At 36.0% G+C, this 20168-nt stretch overlaps 2 protein-coding genes across 6 annotated transcripts; both read right to left on the minus strand.

Annotated features, from left to right (window-relative positions):
- Positions 1-4649: 4649 nt before the first annotated feature.
- Positions 4650-12118, minus strand: LOC133870515 (serine/threonine-protein kinase STY13-like). 2 transcript variants are annotated; one of them, XM_062307677.1, is made up of 3 exons: positions 11856-12118; positions 9849-10842; positions 4650-5261 (listed from the first exon to the last, which is right to left on the minus strand). In XM_062307677.1, exons 2-3 carry the CDS (start codon positions 10757-10759, stop codon positions 4922-4924), a joined length of 1251 nt encoding a protein of 416 aa, XP_062163661.1. In that variant the 5' UTR covers positions 10760-10842; positions 11856-12118; the 3' UTR covers positions 4650-4921. The 2 variants fall into 2 exon arrangements, with proteins under 2 accessions (XP_062163661.1, XP_062163660.1); XM_062307676.1 differs by having other exon boundaries at positions 11955-12117.
- A 1692-nt stretch (positions 12119-13810) lies between these two features.
- On the minus strand, positions 13811-18585 carry LOC133871803 (uncharacterized). 4 transcript variants are annotated; one of them, XM_062309225.1, is made up of 7 exons: positions 18427-18573; positions 17854-18097; positions 16706-16933; positions 16388-16581; positions 15577-15661; positions 14448-14513; positions 13811-14350 (listed from the first exon to the last, which is right to left on the minus strand). In XM_062309225.1, the coding sequence occupies exons 3-7, from the start codon at positions 16787-16789 to the stop codon at positions 14258-14260; spliced, it is 522 nt and encodes a 173-aa protein (XP_062165209.1). In that variant the 5' UTR covers positions 16790-16933; positions 17854-18097; positions 18427-18573; the 3' UTR covers positions 13811-14257. The 4 variants fall into 4 exon arrangements, with proteins under 4 accessions (XP_062165209.1, XP_062165207.1, XP_062165208.1 ...); XM_062309223.1 differs by lacking the exon at positions 17854-18097 and having other exon boundaries at positions 18427-18585; XM_062309224.1 differs by lacking the exon at positions 17854-18097 and having other exon boundaries at positions 16706-16912; positions 18427-18584.
- Between the last annotated feature and the right edge of the window lie 1583 nt (positions 18586-20168).

Here is a 20168-nt window from a genome sequence, read left to right on the forward strand (position 1 = left end):
GGTTGAGAAATGCTGGACATTCTCCTGGGGAGCTAAGATTTAGGATTTGAGAAGTCAAATTGAAAAAAAAAATGGGGGGGCCAAAACTATAAAAATAACAAAATTTAAGAGTAAAATTAATTATTTTTTTTTTGTTTAAGAATTTTTTTTTGGGGGGGGGGGGAAAAACCCCTGGCCTTGGGGGGCCTGGGCCAAGGCCAAGGGTAGCTTCGCTCCTAGACATCCCAACACTTTTTTTTAGAATTTGGTTCCAAACTGATGTGTCACAATTTTATAAGATTGTTGCACACTTTCCAAAATGATAAATTTCATGAGATTGTGACACATCGGTTTGGAACTAAATTTTGAAAACAAGTATTTAGATGCCTAACATTTCTAGTAAAAGTTATTAATTTGACAGTTCAATGTGTCACCACCATCCAAATAGTTTCTCTATTTTCCTACAACTTTGTTTTTGGTCTCTTTTTTTTTTTCTTTTTTTTTTTCCTAATTGACACGATAGAATCTTTTTTCCTTTTGATTCAATATGAGGAATGAGTAGATGATCTTAAAAACGAAAAAATGGGATGGGCTTTTCAATAATAGATCCAACACAAACTAAAACAGTGCAATTTTCATTTTGAAAGTGTTTTAGATCATTTTTAAAAGTGTTAATTCTAAAATGGCTATAGAACTTCATTTTATTATGAGAATAATTTTGTTAAATCCCTTTTGCCTCCATAATTTTTTTCTTATTATTTTTTATAATTTTTCCACCACCTATATCGGATTTTAACCCGGTTTAGGCAAAATCGAAATTCAAGTTGAATTTGGGTAGGATTTGGAACAAATCTCATATAGTTGGATAAAAATTTTGAATTGGAGTATTTTTATTATTATTATAATTATCATAACCAGACTCATTACTGTGCTTAATTCACTAGGCGTATGCTCTTCTACTGCACATGGATGTATATATATCACAAATAAGCAACAAAAAACTAAAAGAAAAGGAAAAAATAAAAAAGGAGTTTCAAAATCCACTTTTTTATTACTAAAAATTATATATTTAATTTTGGGTTTTACAATTTTATGGGTATCAGACATATCTTAAAGATGAAGCAAAGTTTTCAATCTAAAATAGCACTTGTCTTCAACGGTTTAACAAAAATCGTTAAATACACACATAGTATAGTTGATGACTTTGTAAAATTATAAAGGAAACTTCACAAAAGGGTATCAAACTATAGCGTTTTTTCACTTAAAGGTACCGATGTAGTAAAACGTTCAATTGAGTATATGTATTTATTAAAACCATTCAATATCGGATATTCTGTCAGCTTCCGTTCTAAATCGTTAACGAAAGTGGAGTCACATGACTTCCATGTATTTTTTAAGCAAATCATCCCTTTATGCCCCTCAGCTCCCTTTTCTCTCTCAAAACTTTCCAATCGGAACACGGAACCAACTCGGCCCTCTTTGAGTCCCTAATATCGCACCTGATTTCATCATCCAACGAGCTTCGCTCCCAGGCCGAGTCCATCTTCAACCTCTGCAAGTGGAACGAACCCAACTCGTTGTCCCTAAAGCTCGCCTACCTTCTCCAGTCCTCTCCCCATGCGTCCCTTGCGTCGGCCAAAACACAGTGAAGATAACTTTTGAGACATCTGCTGCACATGCATGCTCATGATCCTAAGCTACTGCATGTCCCGTAGCTTCGGTCAAAACCTCCAGCCATGAAGTGCTTACATATGTCAAAACCTCCAACTCCACGTGCAACTCATCCTCAAGTGGGACTCTATATGACCAACAACTCACAATAAAAGACAAACAACTCACACCAAAAGACACGGTCACCAACAACAAACCAGCTCATGCACTACCAGATCATAATTCCTTAAACCTCATAATTCCTAGGTCTTTAATTAAGCTTGGTGATAGCTTCTATCCCGTTTTCTCTTGACGAAGTGAAACATTATTACTTTATGATCTTCTCTCAGGTGTTTGCTTTTGTTTGCGGACTGAGTGAGTGATACGGTTGGGACATCTCCACGCACCGTTTTAGCCCATCAAAATGCCTTCCAGCTAGACTGCACTATACTACTTCTCTTCTACCTCGCCATTCTCAAGCTTCAACCTTTAGCTCCAACTCTTACTCGTGACAAAGTTAACGCCTCTGCATCCATAGTCGGCTTATCAAACCCAACTTCCAGGTCTCCATATGGACCCGTCCTGAGCCTCTTCGTGTGACATGTACTCTCCGATCGATCCGAAGTATTCTCTGAGCTCTGAGCTCTACTGCATAGGTTTCAGCATCATTGACAGAAACCGCTTTTCTGTCGTAAACCATTGCCTGTATATTTTCACATCGAGCACCATGATTAGAACTGCAAAAACCAGCCAAAGAACCGATAAGTAAGATTCTCTGTATAAGAAGTTTGAAGACACTATTTGATTGGTTGTAATTGTCTTACTCAGCACCCACACGGCCACACTTGTTCACTATTTATAGAAGTCAATTTACAGAGGAGGAGAATAAATAAAATACAAACATCAGTTGAAGGACACGTTAACTACAGAAGATACAACAAGTAAACATCAGAAAAACAAAACACGTTAGCTACTGAGAGGAATGGCATGCAGATTTGAGGAATGACACGTCTTGAAATTAGGGAGAGAAGAAGTCCCACATTTCTTGTTGTCAGCACTTGTTTTGCTTTGAAGTTTGGTTGTCTCAGAATCGTGATCTTCATTGAGATTGTTTGCAGAATTGGTTGAATGTTGACCTTGTTGCATGTGGGAACCATGAGGTGGATCTAAAGACCCGTGTCTGCTCACTGTCATTGCAATTGGCCAAATAAGGACATAAGAATTTGCATAATTGATTAAAGGACAATAGGCTTAACAGTAAGCAAGTGTATTTCAGCATCAAGGATATATGTGTTCATCCGGTAAGGACACAGACAACACTGTGAAGCTTCAGTTCAAACACTTGCCTACATGCAACTGATGCTCTTACAATACATTCACTTCGAACCAAGAATGGCCTCTCATTTGCCAAGAAGTTTATTCCTCGTGTTAAAGAGGATTCACGAGGAACTGATGCTAAAACAGAGGAACTATTTCACTTCCATCACATATACTCTATTTTACTCTGTTTATGGAAGTTAAAATAGAGGAAGCTTATTAACAGTCTTGGACATTGTTGCCGTCATCTCCTAGCGTATCGGGACCGTCCATCTCATGAGCTTTTGGACTATAGAGACCAATGGAGATGGGTTGCTTGTTCTGGCCAACTATGGGGAGAGGCTTCGTCAGTTGCCTCCCGTCTCGAGATGGTGAAAACACCACTGGCAGGTAGTGGTCCATTCCATGTATATATATGGGATCAAAGCTTGTAATAAATTATATTTAAAGTATAATATTGATTAGAGGAATAACAGGTAGATAGATTACTTGAAATCAATGGGGAGATACACAAAATCGTAGGAGGACAAAGGTTGGTCATCGCCGTCGATTGTCCAGCATCTTTGGTGCTATGTACAAAGCCATCCTTCACGTCAACGTCCTTGGGTAGAGTCGAGTCCCATGATCGAGTACTCCTGCCATGGACGGCCCAGGGGCGTATTCGAATCTCGACGGGTAGAATTGTGCCGGAGATGGTGCATGGTGTTTTATTAATAAGCATGCTATTAATACGGTGTCCTCTGGGAGCATTTTATAAGTTTTGTCCTTTACGTGTATTTGAGCATTTTCTTAAGGGTAATAGGAAGAACGCTCTTAAAAATCACATGGAAGTCACGTGACTCCACTTCCGTTATCGATTTAGAACGGAGGCCGATAGAATACTCGACATTGAATGATTTTAATAAATACATACACTCAATTAAACGTTTTGCTACATCGATATCCTTAAGTAAAAAAGCGTTATAATTTGATACCCTTTTGTGAAGTTTTCCCAAATTATAATTTTACCCTCAAATACATTTTTTAAAAAAAAAAAAAAAATTACAGTTCACTAGTGAGAGGTGGTCACTCCTCATCTCTCGAAGGGCGATCGACCACCCTTCAATTCATTAGAGAGGGTTGACCCCTCTTTTATATTACTAATTTGAATATAAAACTGTAATTTTACAACAGACTGAGTCATAGCGTGAATCCCACATGCCAATCGACGAATTCGTTTGTATATGCTCCGTCAAGCATAATAGTATAGAATGTTAAATAATCTGTTACCCAATCGTTTTAAGCCAGCCCACCCAATCAAATTTACACACCTAATCTCAGATTAATGTTCAAAGCATCTTCCAAATTTCAATTAGTTTCAGTTTTATTGGGCTTCACCACGTGTACATACAAGATAGCAGGCTAAACCATCCCCCCATGGCTCTGTACGAGTAAATACACTAGCCCTCGGCTTATCACCCAAATTGTAAGTAGTGCTCAATGTCACCCGTGTCGTGTCTTTCTTATGTCCTCTCAAAATGACTTTTCCATTTGGCATTACTCCCGAAAATGCATATTAAACAACTCTCAGCTTTTACATAATGATAGGATGGCAGGTATTGGCTCCATCGGCGGGAGGCACATTCAGTGTAAGACGATGGCTGGGTATTCAATGCAAGGATGGGGATATCGTGGCATCATCTTTCTCAAGAAAACACGACAGCTAAACAAGGTAGGTTAATACATTGCAGAGTGAGAGTTATACATACACATCGATCTCCTCTTCTATTACTAATTCATTCAACAGGAATCCATTAATGTAGAAACACCATAACCAAAGGTTTTATCATAACTCGTCCTTTTTCTATTGAAGAAAGAAATTAAACTGATAAATACACAAGGCTATGACACACTCGCCCTCTTTTTCTCCTTTTCCACTTTCTTCTTTACTCTTTATGTTCTTATGACTGTTTTCTTGTCTTATCTTTTTCTGGGATCAGTCCGTTGTCATTGGTTGGGTCATGCAACACCTGAAACGGGCCTTGCGGACAGTTGTCATAATCTCCATCTCCGCGTTCTCAAGCATTCTGACAACTTCTGCAAAGGGCGGCCTGACATCAGGGTTGGCGTCCCAGCATCGGGTCATGATCTCACTGAGAACAGGTAAGCAGTTATTGGGGATGTTAGGACGAACACCCTTGTTAACAACTGCAAATGCTGCCTGCACTGCTGTCATGTTCTGGAATGGAAGCGATCCTGTTATAAGTTCCCACAGAACAATCCCGAAACTATACACATCTACCTTCTGTGTGTAAGGCCTGTGCTGGATCATCTCCCTGCATAACCAGATAAAAAAATAATGCATTCGAGTAGCCCACAGCTAAAAGTTCAGGTTCAAGAGAGAAGAATACCCAAAAAAAGAATTAGAGAAGGAAACTGGTTTGCTGAACAAGAAATTCCATACCAACCATCAATGGATAGCACTATTCTTAAGATTCTCTACTCATCAAATAAGCAAACCATGAGGCAGAAGCTATAAGCAATAAAAAGTAGACTCTCATCCAATATACTCATTCAACGGAGATGAAAGCCTATGTTTTTCCAATAACTTATGTTAGAAAATTAGTCAAATGATTAAATCAACTATTTCTTAACAGCTTAAGTTTTTAGGATAAATAGTGATTTAACATGATATCAGAGTAAAAATTCTGAGTTCAAACCTTGTCACTCACCTCCTATTCCAATTAAATATTTCATATGTTGGCTTCACTTATTAAGCAGAAATTTGAGCCCGCATGTAAGGAAAAAGGGTTAAAATATTAATTAAATGATTAAATCAATCATTTCCTATCAGCCTAAGCATTTAGGGGATAAATGGAGATTTAACAATTTGGACAGATTGGGAAGCAAAGTCATTTGCACTAAAAGCAAATAAATAGGACTAAAGCTAGACCCACTAATCTAAAAGCACTAATCCACAAAAGCTACCAACACAAATAAGAGACACACCACCATCTATTGGAAAAAGAAATTCCAAAGATCAGCAACCAAATCGTCAGCTTGATCACTCTAGAAAATACAACAAAATGTTTCATGAAAAATAAAACTGTTACCACATAACTCTCAGGTTTATCAATGCGTAAACCATTTTATTAATCAACTTAATTTGTCCAGACTCCAACGCCTCACTAGACAATAGTACTATAAAATGCAATAGACATAAAAATGCAGAAACTAGACCAAGTGCATCATCCGCACAAGTAATTACGAATGCACATCCATCTGACTTATTAGTAAGAACAGAGAAAGAAGAAATGGCGACAATTGGAATAAACCCTATTTTCACCATGACGCCCAGAATTATACATACTTATATATACTAACTTAATGTAAAAAGTTCCGAATCTGAAAGTCATTAACAATATGTACTTAATTCCAATGGCATCCATCTCACATGAGTTATAGTTCCTACAGCAGATTGAACCCATAAATCACCAGTATACCCAGTCCAACCATTTCACCAGATTAATAAAGACTTGGGTTTCACAGTAACATGTTCTAGATGACCATATAATTCTAGAGTTTGTAAAACAAGGAGAAATGAACAATGTGTGCCAAGCCACCAATTTATTCATATTTACCTACTAGGGTACACATAGGGCTGGTTTTGGGGGGGGGGGGGGGGTTGTTGGACGACTGGTTGACCCTATCTATTGACTAATTGGTTAAAATAGAATAAACAAAAGGAATAATACATCCATTGGGGCCCCCCATTTGCAATCCACTCAGTGTGAGTATTGAAGGAAGGAAATGGAGCTAAGAGGAGTTCCTAAACTTATGTGCTTGCCTCACAATAAACCATTCCAACTAGGATATGATTGCAAAACCTGGTCCTTTCTTTATCATTTCCTTAACTCCTATGGAACGCAAGTAGATTCCTCCAGCTTCGCTTTGCTACCCTTTCCATCCACCAGCATATCAAACATAGTGTTAATATCTAAAAAATTACTCCCCCCTCCAAAAAAAAAAAAAAAAAAAAAAAAAGGAACACATAATAAAAGAAAGGGGAGATGCACCCAACATTACACCTAAGTACATGTTAACAAAAGCCAAACCAAAGACCTAGAGCTGGGCCCAATATCAAACAGAAGAATAGCGGCAAATGAAGTTCATGACACTCTGTCCAAGCAAGGGCATAACTAGGATTTTAGATTGGAGGGACGAAATTTAAAAATAAAAAAAAATAGTTAAAAAAAATTAGGGAGTAAAAATTGGATTTTAAAAGAATTATATGGATTTTTTTTTTAAAAAAAAATGGGGAACACTTTGAAGCTTGGGGGGACTTCCTCTTAGTAGTTCCGCTCCTGTGGACCAAGATGATATCAACAGCAGGCAACCTCAAACCAAGCCAACTAAAATTTTTAACATTCAGTCTGACATTGTATTCTTCTAGATCCAAGAGCCAAAACATCTAACCCATACCCAGGGCCGTGAGTATTATGTAAATTCTAAACCTAACCCCATGATATCCACCAAAAAAGGTAAACAAAAAAAAAATGATTAATTTACTCATCCGCCCATGCCAATTTAAGGTTGAGCGAGCACAAGATTAGTCCAGGTCAGACCACAGTAAGGTCAAATCACCAACAAATATTGGTGTCAGGGCCAACATCATGAACGCATCTCATACCTTAATTGCATGGTATCAATTTGATTTTATGTTAAGATATAATGATGGTAATGGTTGCTGTTAGTACACAATATATAAACCATGCACACGCGATTTACGCGTTGTGTGGAAAAATACAATAATTCTCATTCACATGAAATTAGCATATTCATCCAATCAGACATCTCCAAGCTCTGGTCAGATATATCAGATATATTAAGGACGGAGAAGAAATAATGTGCTCCTCCTAGTAACAGCACTTTCAATATTTCTAGTGTAAAGCTGGTGAACTTTATCTGATGTTTTTCTGTCATGCCACAGAAGAAAATCCAAGAAATCAATGTCGAACTGATCTCATTATCCCATCACTCAGAGACTACACATGTTATTTAACTCATGATTTTAAAAGGTTAGAAACAACTTCAAGCATTTTCATCGGGAATCAATGGTTGTGCGCCAAAAGACTAAAGGTATGAGGGAGGTGTTGAATTTGAAAAGCTCTATTAATTATGACAATGATTATGCAACCTCCCGGCGTAGGAAAAGCAAGACTCACATGGCATAGTGTTGAGTGCCTCTCGTGGATCTTAGGTCTTTTGGGTTTTTGGGTATCTTTCTTTTTGGGGCTGGTTTGGTTGCTCCCCTGTGTACTTAGAGGCGTCTTATGCTTTCTTCTTCTTTTTTTATAAAATCTGTTACTTATCAAAAAAAAAAGCTTCAAGCATTTTCAAACAACATTTTTTTTTTTTTTGATAAATAAGCGCATTTTCAAACAAAAAGTTCTGCAACACTCATCTTGTACAGCGAAAAAATATTTGTTCCTTCTTAAGAAAACGCAAGATAAAATTCTGAGAAACAGCCATATTAAAACTCTAAGAAAGTTTACAAGGCAAAAAAGGATGTATTTTATGTTGCCTCAGACCAGCACCATAGAGAGAGAAATATCTGCAATACCGCTTGGAAATTTAAAACAGGATAATCCAGTTTGGTTGTAATAATGCTGAAATAACCACTGTTGTAATTCTGTTTAGATTTGAATTATGATAACCTCTCCGGTCAAACTAAACCAATTAAAATTCTCTTTTAAGTGATAGTAATCAAAAAAATTGTCCAACATGATAAGCCAGTGGAGAACCAGAAGAAATTTACGTCCAATCATAATTTTAGGGCAAAAAAAAGAGGAAAAAACAATAAAAGCAAAGAGCTTGAAAGAATAATGTCAAACACAGGAAAAGAAAATTCTCCACCATAAGTGATCATAATCTTAACCAAAAACAAACATCATACTATTAAAACAATAGCCAGTCACCATTTAACTAGCAGAAACAAAAACAACTAACATGCACAAGAACGCATGAGATTGAGTTCCTCCAAATAAAACATCTTGATAAATCAAGTCATGGAAATTATAAACAAAAACTAAGATGTACAAAGTATAATTAACAGTGAAAATGAGAATACCTAAGGTACAGGTCCATATATATACATATATGCTTACATATATATAGTAGTCAAGTCTTCAACCTGCAACTTCACCTTAGTCATGGTGGTGCCAATTGAGCTAAAGATCATGGCATTTTATGTTGGATAAAGATCAAACCATATCATATGCTTTGAAAATCTCAAACTGATTCTTAGAAAACAATTATATTCTGCTCTTAATTGTCTGGACGGATTTTTTTCTAATATACTCCCATCAAATAAGAGGGGAAGGCCATATTAGGTCCTATGTGATGATTAATGACTAATTGAGGAAATTCACTAATTGATTTTTGAAGTCAAAACAATATATGTTAGCTCCTTGCACCAAAGTAGACATTTCACACTAGTTACAAAACATTAGATTGTCCTAGTTATAATTTAACCACATTCTATGCAACTTCTTCATATTTGGAGGGAAAAAAAATTCTAAATTGGTCATACACAAATTCTTCTCTCAAACTTACAAAAACAAGCCAAACCCAAATGCAGAAGCAAGATACATGTGCAAAAGCAAGCATCCCCAGATTTTAATACTACCAAAAAGTCAGTAATTAGAAGCTAATAAGCATTTCTACCTGTAAATAAGACACGTAAATTTAACCAAAACACACCCAGAAAAATTCACAAAGAATATTTAAAATGTATGTCCAAAGCATACCAACTAAGTCAGAATAATGAATCTATGAGAGCCATAAAATGAGATTGCAAACAAACTAATGAAATAGAACATAAAGAGAAGGAATCTTAACAGCTAGAGAGTCAAAAGTCTTACGGAGCCATCCAGCGGTACGTCCCTGTCTCTGGTGTCATTCCTTCTGTCTGCACTTCTATCCGAGCAACCCCAAAGTCAGCAATTTTTATTGATCTGTCTGCGAAAATCAAGAGGTTGTCCGACTTTAAGTCCCTATGAATCAACCCAAGCCCATGAACGTATGCCATCCCCCTTGCTACATCCAAGGCTTGCTTGACTGCTAATTTCAATGGCACTGATCTGTTTTGGCGCTTTGTCAAGAATTGCCGGACCGAACCACCCTTTGCATACTCTGTCACAATGCACCAAAGCATTGGTTTACGGCAAGCACCAATAAAACGAACTATGTTTGGATGCTTAAGTGTAGCCAGCATCATCACTTCCTGCTGAAATTGTTGCTCCATCAATTGAGCTCTTCCCAGGTCATTTTCTGGCCTCTCCAAGATCTTGATAGCAACATCCTCACCATGGTAAGTGCCTCTGTATAGTTTCCCAAAGGACCCTTGCGCAAAAGCCTCACCCATATTAAGCTTTCTTAAATCAATTGTCCACTCATCAAAATTCTCAAGTCCTTCAGTAGGGGTGTTGCTATCCATTAAAGCTCGGGCCAGTGCATCATCACTCAGAGCATGTGTGACCCTTCCTCGACGATTAACACTCTGTTGCACACTGTAATTGTCGTTAGCACGCCTCCGCAAGCCTTGGTGGTTCAAAATGCGAGTATTAGAATCATTTGATCCAACACTGCTGTTATCTACAGACATCGCAACAGACCCTCCACCAGTACTGGTTTGCAAACTGCCAAAACTGTCAACTGACATGTTGGTACCCTCATTAAGTTTCTCGTAAAACACTTGGGACAAATCATAAAAGTTACTGTCGTGTTTGTTAAGGTCTATTATTCCAGCAAACTTTGGACCACCCTCCAACATTTTCAGACTGAAAAGCAAAACTTGCAAGTGTCCTTATTTCTTCAGCATCAGAAATTGCAAACTCAATCCACCTAAGAAGAACCCTGAAACAAAATTTTCCCACTGCCAATTTGAGCATTATCTTTCAAGTTGAAATTCTACAACAAACAAAAACCCTAATTCTGTAATCAACTTGAGATCCATGGGCCTAGTACACCACACCTCTGGAGCTCATATATTAGACCCTAAATTTCAACAGGTCATGCGGAAAATGTAGGAAAAGAAAAACAAAAACAAAACAATAGAACTTTTAATGCTCAAATGTGCCAACATAAAAATATTTTTCTGAATCAAGCAATTAGGCTGAGTTTTCTATTGTTTGATAACTGAAACAACATGAAGCATAAAGCTCCTAACTCCTTTTCCGTTTTATCAGTTTCCTTGGTAACTAAAGGTGTGTAAAAAATATAAATCGTAATTCCACGCCCGAATTACATTTCTTTCACACCTGAAGTCTCCTCCAAGTATTACCTTGACATTACACCATTTAATACTTATTTTATACCTTAAATTATAAATAAATAACAGAAAAACGAAAGCACGCCTTTAAAAATAAAAAGTATAAGGTTCGACACCAAATACCAAAATCAGAGATTCCCATGGGGCACAAAATCAACGAATACCCATAAAAATGTGGGATTTTAGAGAACCAAAGATACAACCTTTAGCATAATGTACATCAAAATATATGAAACGCAGAGGAAATAGATAAATACCAAAAACAAAACAAACAAAAAAATTAATAAATAAAATTCTAAAAAAACGCAAATGAAAATTAATATCCACGCCAAACTCTCACTATATGTCCACCAAATATAGAAAATTTTCTAACACTACGTTTTCGGAGCCCAAAGAGAAAAGAAAAAAAGAAGTAAATATCAAAAATCAAAATATTCTACCTACCCACCCCCAAATTCTCACAAACCCAAATCAAACCTAAACTAAAATAATAAAAAGAATCAAATGCAAAAACCCCTGAAACCGCGAAAGACCAGAACAAAACCTAAGAACCCCAAACACAACATTCCAGCAAAATCCACATAAAATTCTTACATACTGCGATCAAAAGCAAGCAAACCCATCCAAAAAAAGAGCCTAGAACCCGAAAGTTCAACGATTGAGAGCTTCAAATTGAACGGATTGCGACGAACCGTACCTCGACCAAAAGGGCTCAACCGCGCGATTCCAAATGAAGTGAAAGCGTCGAAACGAGATCGAGCGCGATGAGAGAGGAATCGAAGGCAGATAACCAAAGAAAGCCGAGAGAGAGAGAGAGAGAGAGAGGAGATAGAGAAACAAGGAAATGAAGGGAAAGACTTGGGGGGTTGGGGGTTGGGGAGGGGGCTACTCAGTCAGCCTTCTTCTACCAATTCTTCTGGTCTTCGATTGCGCTTTTGTTTCCTCCTTCACTTTCCTTTTCTTTTTCAATTACTTGTTTTTTTATATATATATTTATATTTTTTTTTTTAAGTCCCTTTTTGAGTGAGTAAACTTTGAGTGTGTTTACTCACACTTTTGTCTGTGTATCTTACATTTGTTCACGTGAGTAGAAAGAGAAAGAGAGGTTGCCAATAATGCTAGGGCTTACTATAAATTAGCTCTTTTGTTTGAGTAATGTAAATATTTACACTTATTTATTATATTTTTATTTATTTTATATCGGTTAATATATCGTATTTTAAATGAATTTTTATGTCAGTTACTTAAAAGAACAAAAATATTATACGGAAAGAAATGAATAACATTAGACTTGACAACCACATACATATTAAGGAATAATTTGTTCAACAAATTTGTTGAGATGTTGGAATGAGAATCATGAATAGAGGTAGATTTTTAAGAAGTAGGAAAAATGAAGAAATTTGCTTGAGATTATCTTTCGGTGATTTGACGAGAGTATAGGCTCTCTGTTTTGTCATTTTTCTCGCCTTTGATGGTGAAGAAATTGTTACGCAATGTTTGCTCATAATAGCATGAAGCAGAGATTGCTGAGTTTGGTTGATCTAATGATGTTCTGTTCTTTGCTTTTTTATGAAATTTTGTTGCAGTTTGTTCTGCAAAATTTGTCTAGGTGCAGTTGTTTTCTGCTCAAACTTTGTTGAGTATGGTTGGGGAGTGAAGGGTTAGCTATTTTGGATTGAGCTATTGTTTAGGCGAGTTGCCGATTGCAACATGATCTAGCTAATAGCTAGGGTGTATTGCTCTTTGAGTATTCTTCTATGAAATGCTTATTCATCCAATAAAAAAAACAATAATATTAACCACTCAAAACATTCATGTCGATCGGTATAAAATGAATGGAAAAGGTAACATTTATTCTTTTTTGTCTCACTTTAAGAAGTGATTATCATATGAAATAATATGGCATGAATGGATAAATGATATCATGTTAAATCATTACTTATTCAAAAAGCTTTAACTGATTAAAAAAATAATAAATTCAATCATTTAACTGATATTATATTACGAATGATTCCCTGTAAATTTGGAGGGTATAGAAAATTCAAAATTTATAAGAACCATTGTGCAAGACTATTTGGTTACATTGGATAGATTAAGGTTGAAAAATGTTGAGAAGTATTTCATTTTGACCGGTCGTGTATGGTGGTTCAAGGTCAAAATCAAAGGAAATCATTGGCATAATTTTTCTTCTTGCTCAAGTGAAGAGCCAAAACATGCGGCCGCCTTGACCCTCTAATTTGTTGATTATCAATTGCAATGCAGCCGCAGTTTAGAAGAAAGAGATCAATTTATGATTCTGTCTGTCTTAGAATCAATTAGAGATAATTATAATTACCAAAAAAAAAATTAGTTTGACACTTAATTAAATAAAAATAGTTTGAACAAAAACCCGACCCCAAACTCTTCTATAAAAAATTTGAACACAAGCTAATGCACTTTTGTTACAATGTTAATTAAATAATAAGAAATGAGCTTAAGCGTTTCGAATAAACGATATTTAAATCTATAACAATAAATATGAGCATAAATCAAAAGTGGGTGAAATAATAATTTTCATGCAACATTCACAATTTTTACTACATTCAACACATAGAGGGCTAATGTATTAGGAAAAATTGAGCGTGAAGATGACCGCAACGACATAATACTTTGAAAAGGTGCTAAACACAACTCTTTTACAACTTTTTTAAACACGTCAACATGTGATCGAAGAGTGTTAAAATTTTCTTTTTTTGGTGGGTCACGTGGCTCAAATCACACACGCTAACACGTCAAAAGTTGTAAAAGAGTTGCACATATAAAATTACTCATTTTTTTTTTTTGTTTCTCCCACTACACACAAATATAATTCAAATTAGGACCAGATAGTGCAACTTCTACTTGGTGAGTATAAAATTTTAACGCAGCCTTTGTCTTGCTAGGAAGAGCAGACTTGGTGAAGTTATAGGGCACTCATTTTACCCAATAACTAGTTTTACTCATGTCAACATGTAGTAGCTACCTAGTTCTTGTCCTGACAAACTTGGGCCTAGAAGCCTTCTTCTCCAACTTTTCCCTCTTCTTACGAGTCTTTTCATCCTCCGTGTCTCCCTATTTCACACACAAGCATACACCAAATCGTATTGAGTACATAAAAGCTATCTACTGCTTTAAAATATGGAAACAAAATCTGGGAAAGAGAGGGTACCTCTGAACCTTGTGGCAAAAATCCTCTAATGAAACCAAAAGATTTATATGCTCCAAATGCCGGTATCTGAAAATCAACAAGAAAGATTAAATGTGTTACTTATAACACCTATCAACGCTGTCTAAGACTCTAACGTAATTAGGACTAAATACTTTTCTCCCTCTACAAAAATAGAAATTAGCATAACTTCTCTAATCTGTAAATGAATTTATTTATATTTCAAGTCTTGCGAATATCATAAACACAGTTTTGATCAAAATATCAGATCAAACATGACAAACAGGTAAAAGTAAAACAATTCAGAATTCAAAGTCTTAAAAACCTATGGATTTTTGCTGTATATTTGATCAGATGATCTTCACCATACTGTAGAAACTCTGAGAATGATCAATATTCAATAGCGTGGATGGACAAAAACCCAAACCAGTTTATGTCTCCTACCACAAATTACATCACCATTATCAAAATACTAGTATTCCACAATTCTGGAATTTGATGTGTAACCTTGTATCTTCTATATGCAGGGCAAGGGCCATCAGGCTGTACTCTGGCTCCAAAAATTGAGTTGATTTCAACATCAAACAAAAGCAAGATCTGATGGGCCTCAGTAACCTCACAAAACAATCACTGACATATGACAGCAACCCAATCATCAACATCCAGTCAGAGACTTCTTTAATGGTAAAGAAATTCCCATTCATTCAAAAGAATCCAATTATCTAATTGGCCATGGATCTCCTAGTAGTATTAGGCCTCACTTTGTGTTATTTTATGAGCCTTCACCTCCACCCTTTCCCCCAAAAAGAAAATAACACACGAAAAGTGGGCCAACAAAGTTTTGACCTCGAGGACCCACAGATCATGACAAATGGGAGATACAGATTAATTGCACCAACGTATTTAGTTCTTCTAATCATTTGAGATAAATAGCAACTATCTTTCTTTTTTTCAGTACATAGCGCTCTTTCACTGAGAAAATTCTCAGTCAGATCAAGAACGTCTATGTATAAGGTGGCTCTTTCCGAACCTAAAGCACAAAACAAGCATGAGCGTGCGCAAATGCAAGTTGACTCACCAAAAAATAAGCGTGAAAGCATGTTTAAAGCAAAACAAACTAAACAGATCTTACCAGCAGGTATGTGTACCAAAATTTTCCAGAGATGATGGACATGACTTGCACGAAGCCCGTAATGTAAATTACATCATGTAAATAGCTGCAAGAAATCGCCAACTGAGTCAAAAGTACCTTTCCTAATTGATTTTTTTTTCCTTTGGGTGGGGGGTTTGAGGGTTAGAAGAAGAAGAAAAATTGCAACCCATACTAAGCAAAACTATAAACAATCTAGAATTGTCGGTATAAATAAATATAAACTACGATGCTGAATTATGGAATATCATATAATAACCAATACCCAAAACATGCCTTGAAACTCATTTCAAACAGGAATCCCCTAATATCAAACAGCTACCACATACTGCAAGCTGAAGCCTATGATTAAGAATCAAGTGCGAATGGTACATAAGGGCTTCTTAAGATGCTTGGATATGGATGACAAATATTGATATGCCAGCATGATAGATAATTCTTGAAAAGGTAAGATATGAAATGGCAGGGATATTTTCATAAGTATATATGTTCTTCTATATATTTCAAAAGTTTTGCCAAATTATCAAATTTCGTGTATCCCTCTCTATCCTAAAGTTTTAACACCCATCTAACGTCAACAAATCAATGGAATTCTGGGCCACACAGTATCGCAAGTGCCTCAGAAGCTGGACAATCTCCCATGTCAGTTTTGATTTTGAAATTATCACCATATCTATAATATTTAAGGAAACCCAACTTCTTTCAGATTCAAAATACTAGTCATCACACACACAGAGACATACATACACACAAACATTGAAGAAGGGAACATACGTAAGGAGAATAGACATACCCACAAACTCCACCAGTACTCATATCAAACCCACCATCCAGAAGGTCCCCATCATCAGCATAATCCGGTTGAGCCATTTTGGCAAGTTGTATATAGGGAATTGCATAAGCCGCGGATGTGAAAACCAGACCAACCCAATGCTTCCAGGTGAAACTCGAATGGAAGATCACCATCCTCACTAACACATATATGACCTACACTTGCATAACAATAAACCCACAAAAAAAAAAAATTGAAAGTCAACATAAATAGACATAAGAATGAAATTAAGCAAAGAAAGCCGAGTGCTTGACTTGAGTTTGTAATAGTAAAAAATACATTGCAGGCGATGATGAGGCGGCGCAGGTTCGCCATGTGCCGAGCATTCTCTTCCTTTCGCTTCTTCGCACCTTGATTTGCCATTTCTCTCTCTCTATGACTCTGACTCTGTAACCCTAGAACCAGCGGAGAGACCCAGATGATCCTTTCACGAGGAGAATACAAAGAAGAAGAGTGGCGCTGCACGTGGAGTGGGCTTAGCTAGAGCTGATGTTAGCCAAACTGAGCCTATCAATACAAGTTACAACAGTTGAACCCAATAAAGAGCAAGCTAGCCTATTGGGTTAAATTTGCAATGTTTAATAAATAGCAATTAATTGCCATACAAATCATATATAGGACATGCTTGTTTGTATTTTTGCTTGGATTTACAACAGGAATATGTAAGGTTAAGCACTTAAACAAGACTAACTACAGTTTAAACGCACACACTCAGTACCTTGTCTAGGGGGTGGAAAAAATTAATTTGGGATATAAATTTCTTCCTAACTGGGTCGGAGAAAATTTCCTCCAACCAATCACTAAAGCTGCCATGTGTTTCAAAGCATGCCTTTGAGAATTCATAAAATCTTTATGTCTGTAAACAATTCCAGCATAGCCCAAATTTACAGAAAGTGGTGGTCCTTTGACCAATGATGGATTTCCAATATTAATATGATCCATCTATCCCCATGTACTCCACAATTGAGACAAAACTGTAACATGCAATATATAGATTTACGGTTTCACCCTTCAAAATCCCCAATCCCAATTGTTACTTCTTCAAGGATCCAGCTTCTATGCGGTAGTGTAAACTACTGCATAGATGCTGTTAGTCTATGACATCGTTTGCAAAAGGGAAAATGCACCCAAAAAATTTGATTCCTTCTTTGACCCGATGAGCCTCTTTCCTCCTCGACTCGCTTCCTGTAAGCGAAATTTTCAATATTTTCTGTCAAAACTATCCACAGTTCACACTCGCTTGAACAAGTGTTATCCACAAAGAAGGAAGCGAGTCCCTTTTGCTGGATAGCTCAAGTTTTTGGATTTACTACCCAACGGATCCGGCTTGACTCTCATACAGACTAATCAAGTAAACCCCACATTAAGAAAAGAAAGAAAAAAACAAGTAAACAAAAGCAAATTTTTGAGAGAATTCAAAAACTAACCTGAGATTTTGATAATTCAAGAGCCGTAACTCGGAAAGGTAAACGAAACCCATGAAAGGGTTCTTGAAACAACGACGAGATATCGTTCCCTCCTCAAAAGGTAAAGAAGAAAAAGTATCACACTTTGAACTCAATCAAGCGAGTGTGAACTGGGAATAGTTTTAGCAGAAAAGATTGGAAATTTCGCTTACAGGAAGCGAGTCGAGGAGGAGACTAACAGCATCTATGCGAAGCCGGATCCCTTCTTCAAATAGTTATAAAAAACAAATACTCATATCCGTTCTTACCAAAATTTGAACTCAAACTAATACCCACGCTTCAATACAAATTTGAGACCAATTCATGACATGCAAAAGGGGGTTTACGGGTTCAACCACAATTTCTACGATTCATAGAAATTTTGACTTAATCTTCAAATGGGCATTCAAAGAAAGCTACAAGTTCATCGTTATCAACAAACACTCTGAAATTTGAAGCCCAATAGGGAAAGAAAGCAAGATTTGAGCGAGAGAGAGAAGAAAATACACCAAAGCGAAAGAGGGCAACGAGAGGGAGAGATAAAGAGAGAATTACCTCAAGTAGTTGCCCAACCAAATCCTATTGGTTTCCTGCCTTAGGTGATTATTGAAGAAGAGAGGGGAGAACTTTTTGTCTTGTTGAGGGGGAAGAGGCAGAGGGACTCGAGTTTGACTCGTTTGAGGGGAGGGTGCTGCTCTATAGGAAGGAAAAAATTATAAACAACGCAGTTTTAGGAAATTTTTTACAAATCAGCAATTAGGTTTGATAAGCACATCATAAATCTTTGGCTTTCATTTTCGGATTACGATACTTTATATATATATATATATATATATATATATATATATATATATATATATATATATATAAGTAGAAAATAAAAATGAGATTCAGAAAAGGCCAATTACGATACTTTATAATTATTTGTTCGAATTTGTGATAATTCAGGCAGATGATTGCAAAAAAACCATTTATGAGACCTACCTTACCAAATAAAAATTAGGCTGTTCAGCCACTTATCCAGTCATATGGATCTTATAAGTGATCTCTCACAATTACCTCTCTGAATTCTCTTAAATTCGGGCAAATAATTGTAGAGAATCTTGATCTTTTATTTTTTGTCCATCTTTATACAAGAAATAGACAAATTTACTGTTGAATATGTGTGATCACATAAAATCAACATCTGACCGCACATATTCAAAGATTGATTTACAAAAAAGAGGGACAAGAAATGAATGTGTAACATCTCTATAATATTTCCTGAATCGTCAAAAAAAAAAAAAAAAAGATCTCTCTAATACATATATATTTTAATAACATATGTTTTTCGTATATTTTTTTAATATAATTTTTAAAAAAGAGTAATGCTATTTAGAACCGTTATACAATTGACATACAACTGATATGATTTGAGAGTGAAAATCAGTTGTTTTATTTTTTTTACAATTGCGGATCATCAAATGATTGACTTTCACTGCCACATCATCAAGTTGTATGACAGTCGTATAGCAGTCTACTAAATAATTAATTCAATAATAAATCATTTGCTTCCTCACATACTTAAATGACACATGTTAATTTTAAAGACCGAATTATAGAAGTTTCCTACCCCCTAATTTGTAAGAAATTTTTATACATTTATTTGAGATAGTTACAAATTACCTCAATGTGGTTAAGGTAATTACAAGGGTTAAACACCTTTGACTCTCCATATGGTTTAACAACTTTATTTTTTTTTCACCTAGATTTCAATTTTATATTGTAGATGATATATTGATTATGACTAAAAACATAAATGGTACTTCTATCCATAAATTGACGAAAATTCACACCAATATCCTCAAAAAACAGATATATCTATATGCCTCTTTTTTTTTTTTTTTTATAAAAAATAAAAAAAGTATGAAAAAAAAAATTGAAAAAAATAGGGGTGGCTCATTTAGTCAAAATGGGAGTGGCTGACCATCCCCACAAGGCCATGGGGTTAGTTCGGCCACCCCCAAGGGGCCGACCCCTAATTTTTCATCTTCATCAATGCTTTCAACCCCAAACCAACCGTAGGGAATGATTGAAACCAAGGTTCTTGAAATGGGTTTGGTCACCCCCATTTTGCTATTTGGGGGTGGCCAGCCACCCTTCTTTTTTCTTTTTCTTTTTCATTTTTTCCATTTTTTTTTTAAAATAAAAAATAAAAAAAATTTCAATGTTTTAATATTTTTAGTTTTCGAGATCTTTTATTTTATATATTTGTTTTAAAAAAAATAATGAGGCATACAGACGTGTGTCTAATTTTT

Source organism: Alnus glutinosa, chromosome 6, assembly GCF_958979055.1.
Source record: "Alnus glutinosa chromosome 6, dhAlnGlut1.1, whole genome shotgun sequence".
NCBI lineage: Eukaryota > Viridiplantae > Streptophyta > Magnoliopsida > Fagales > Betulaceae > Alnus > Alnus glutinosa.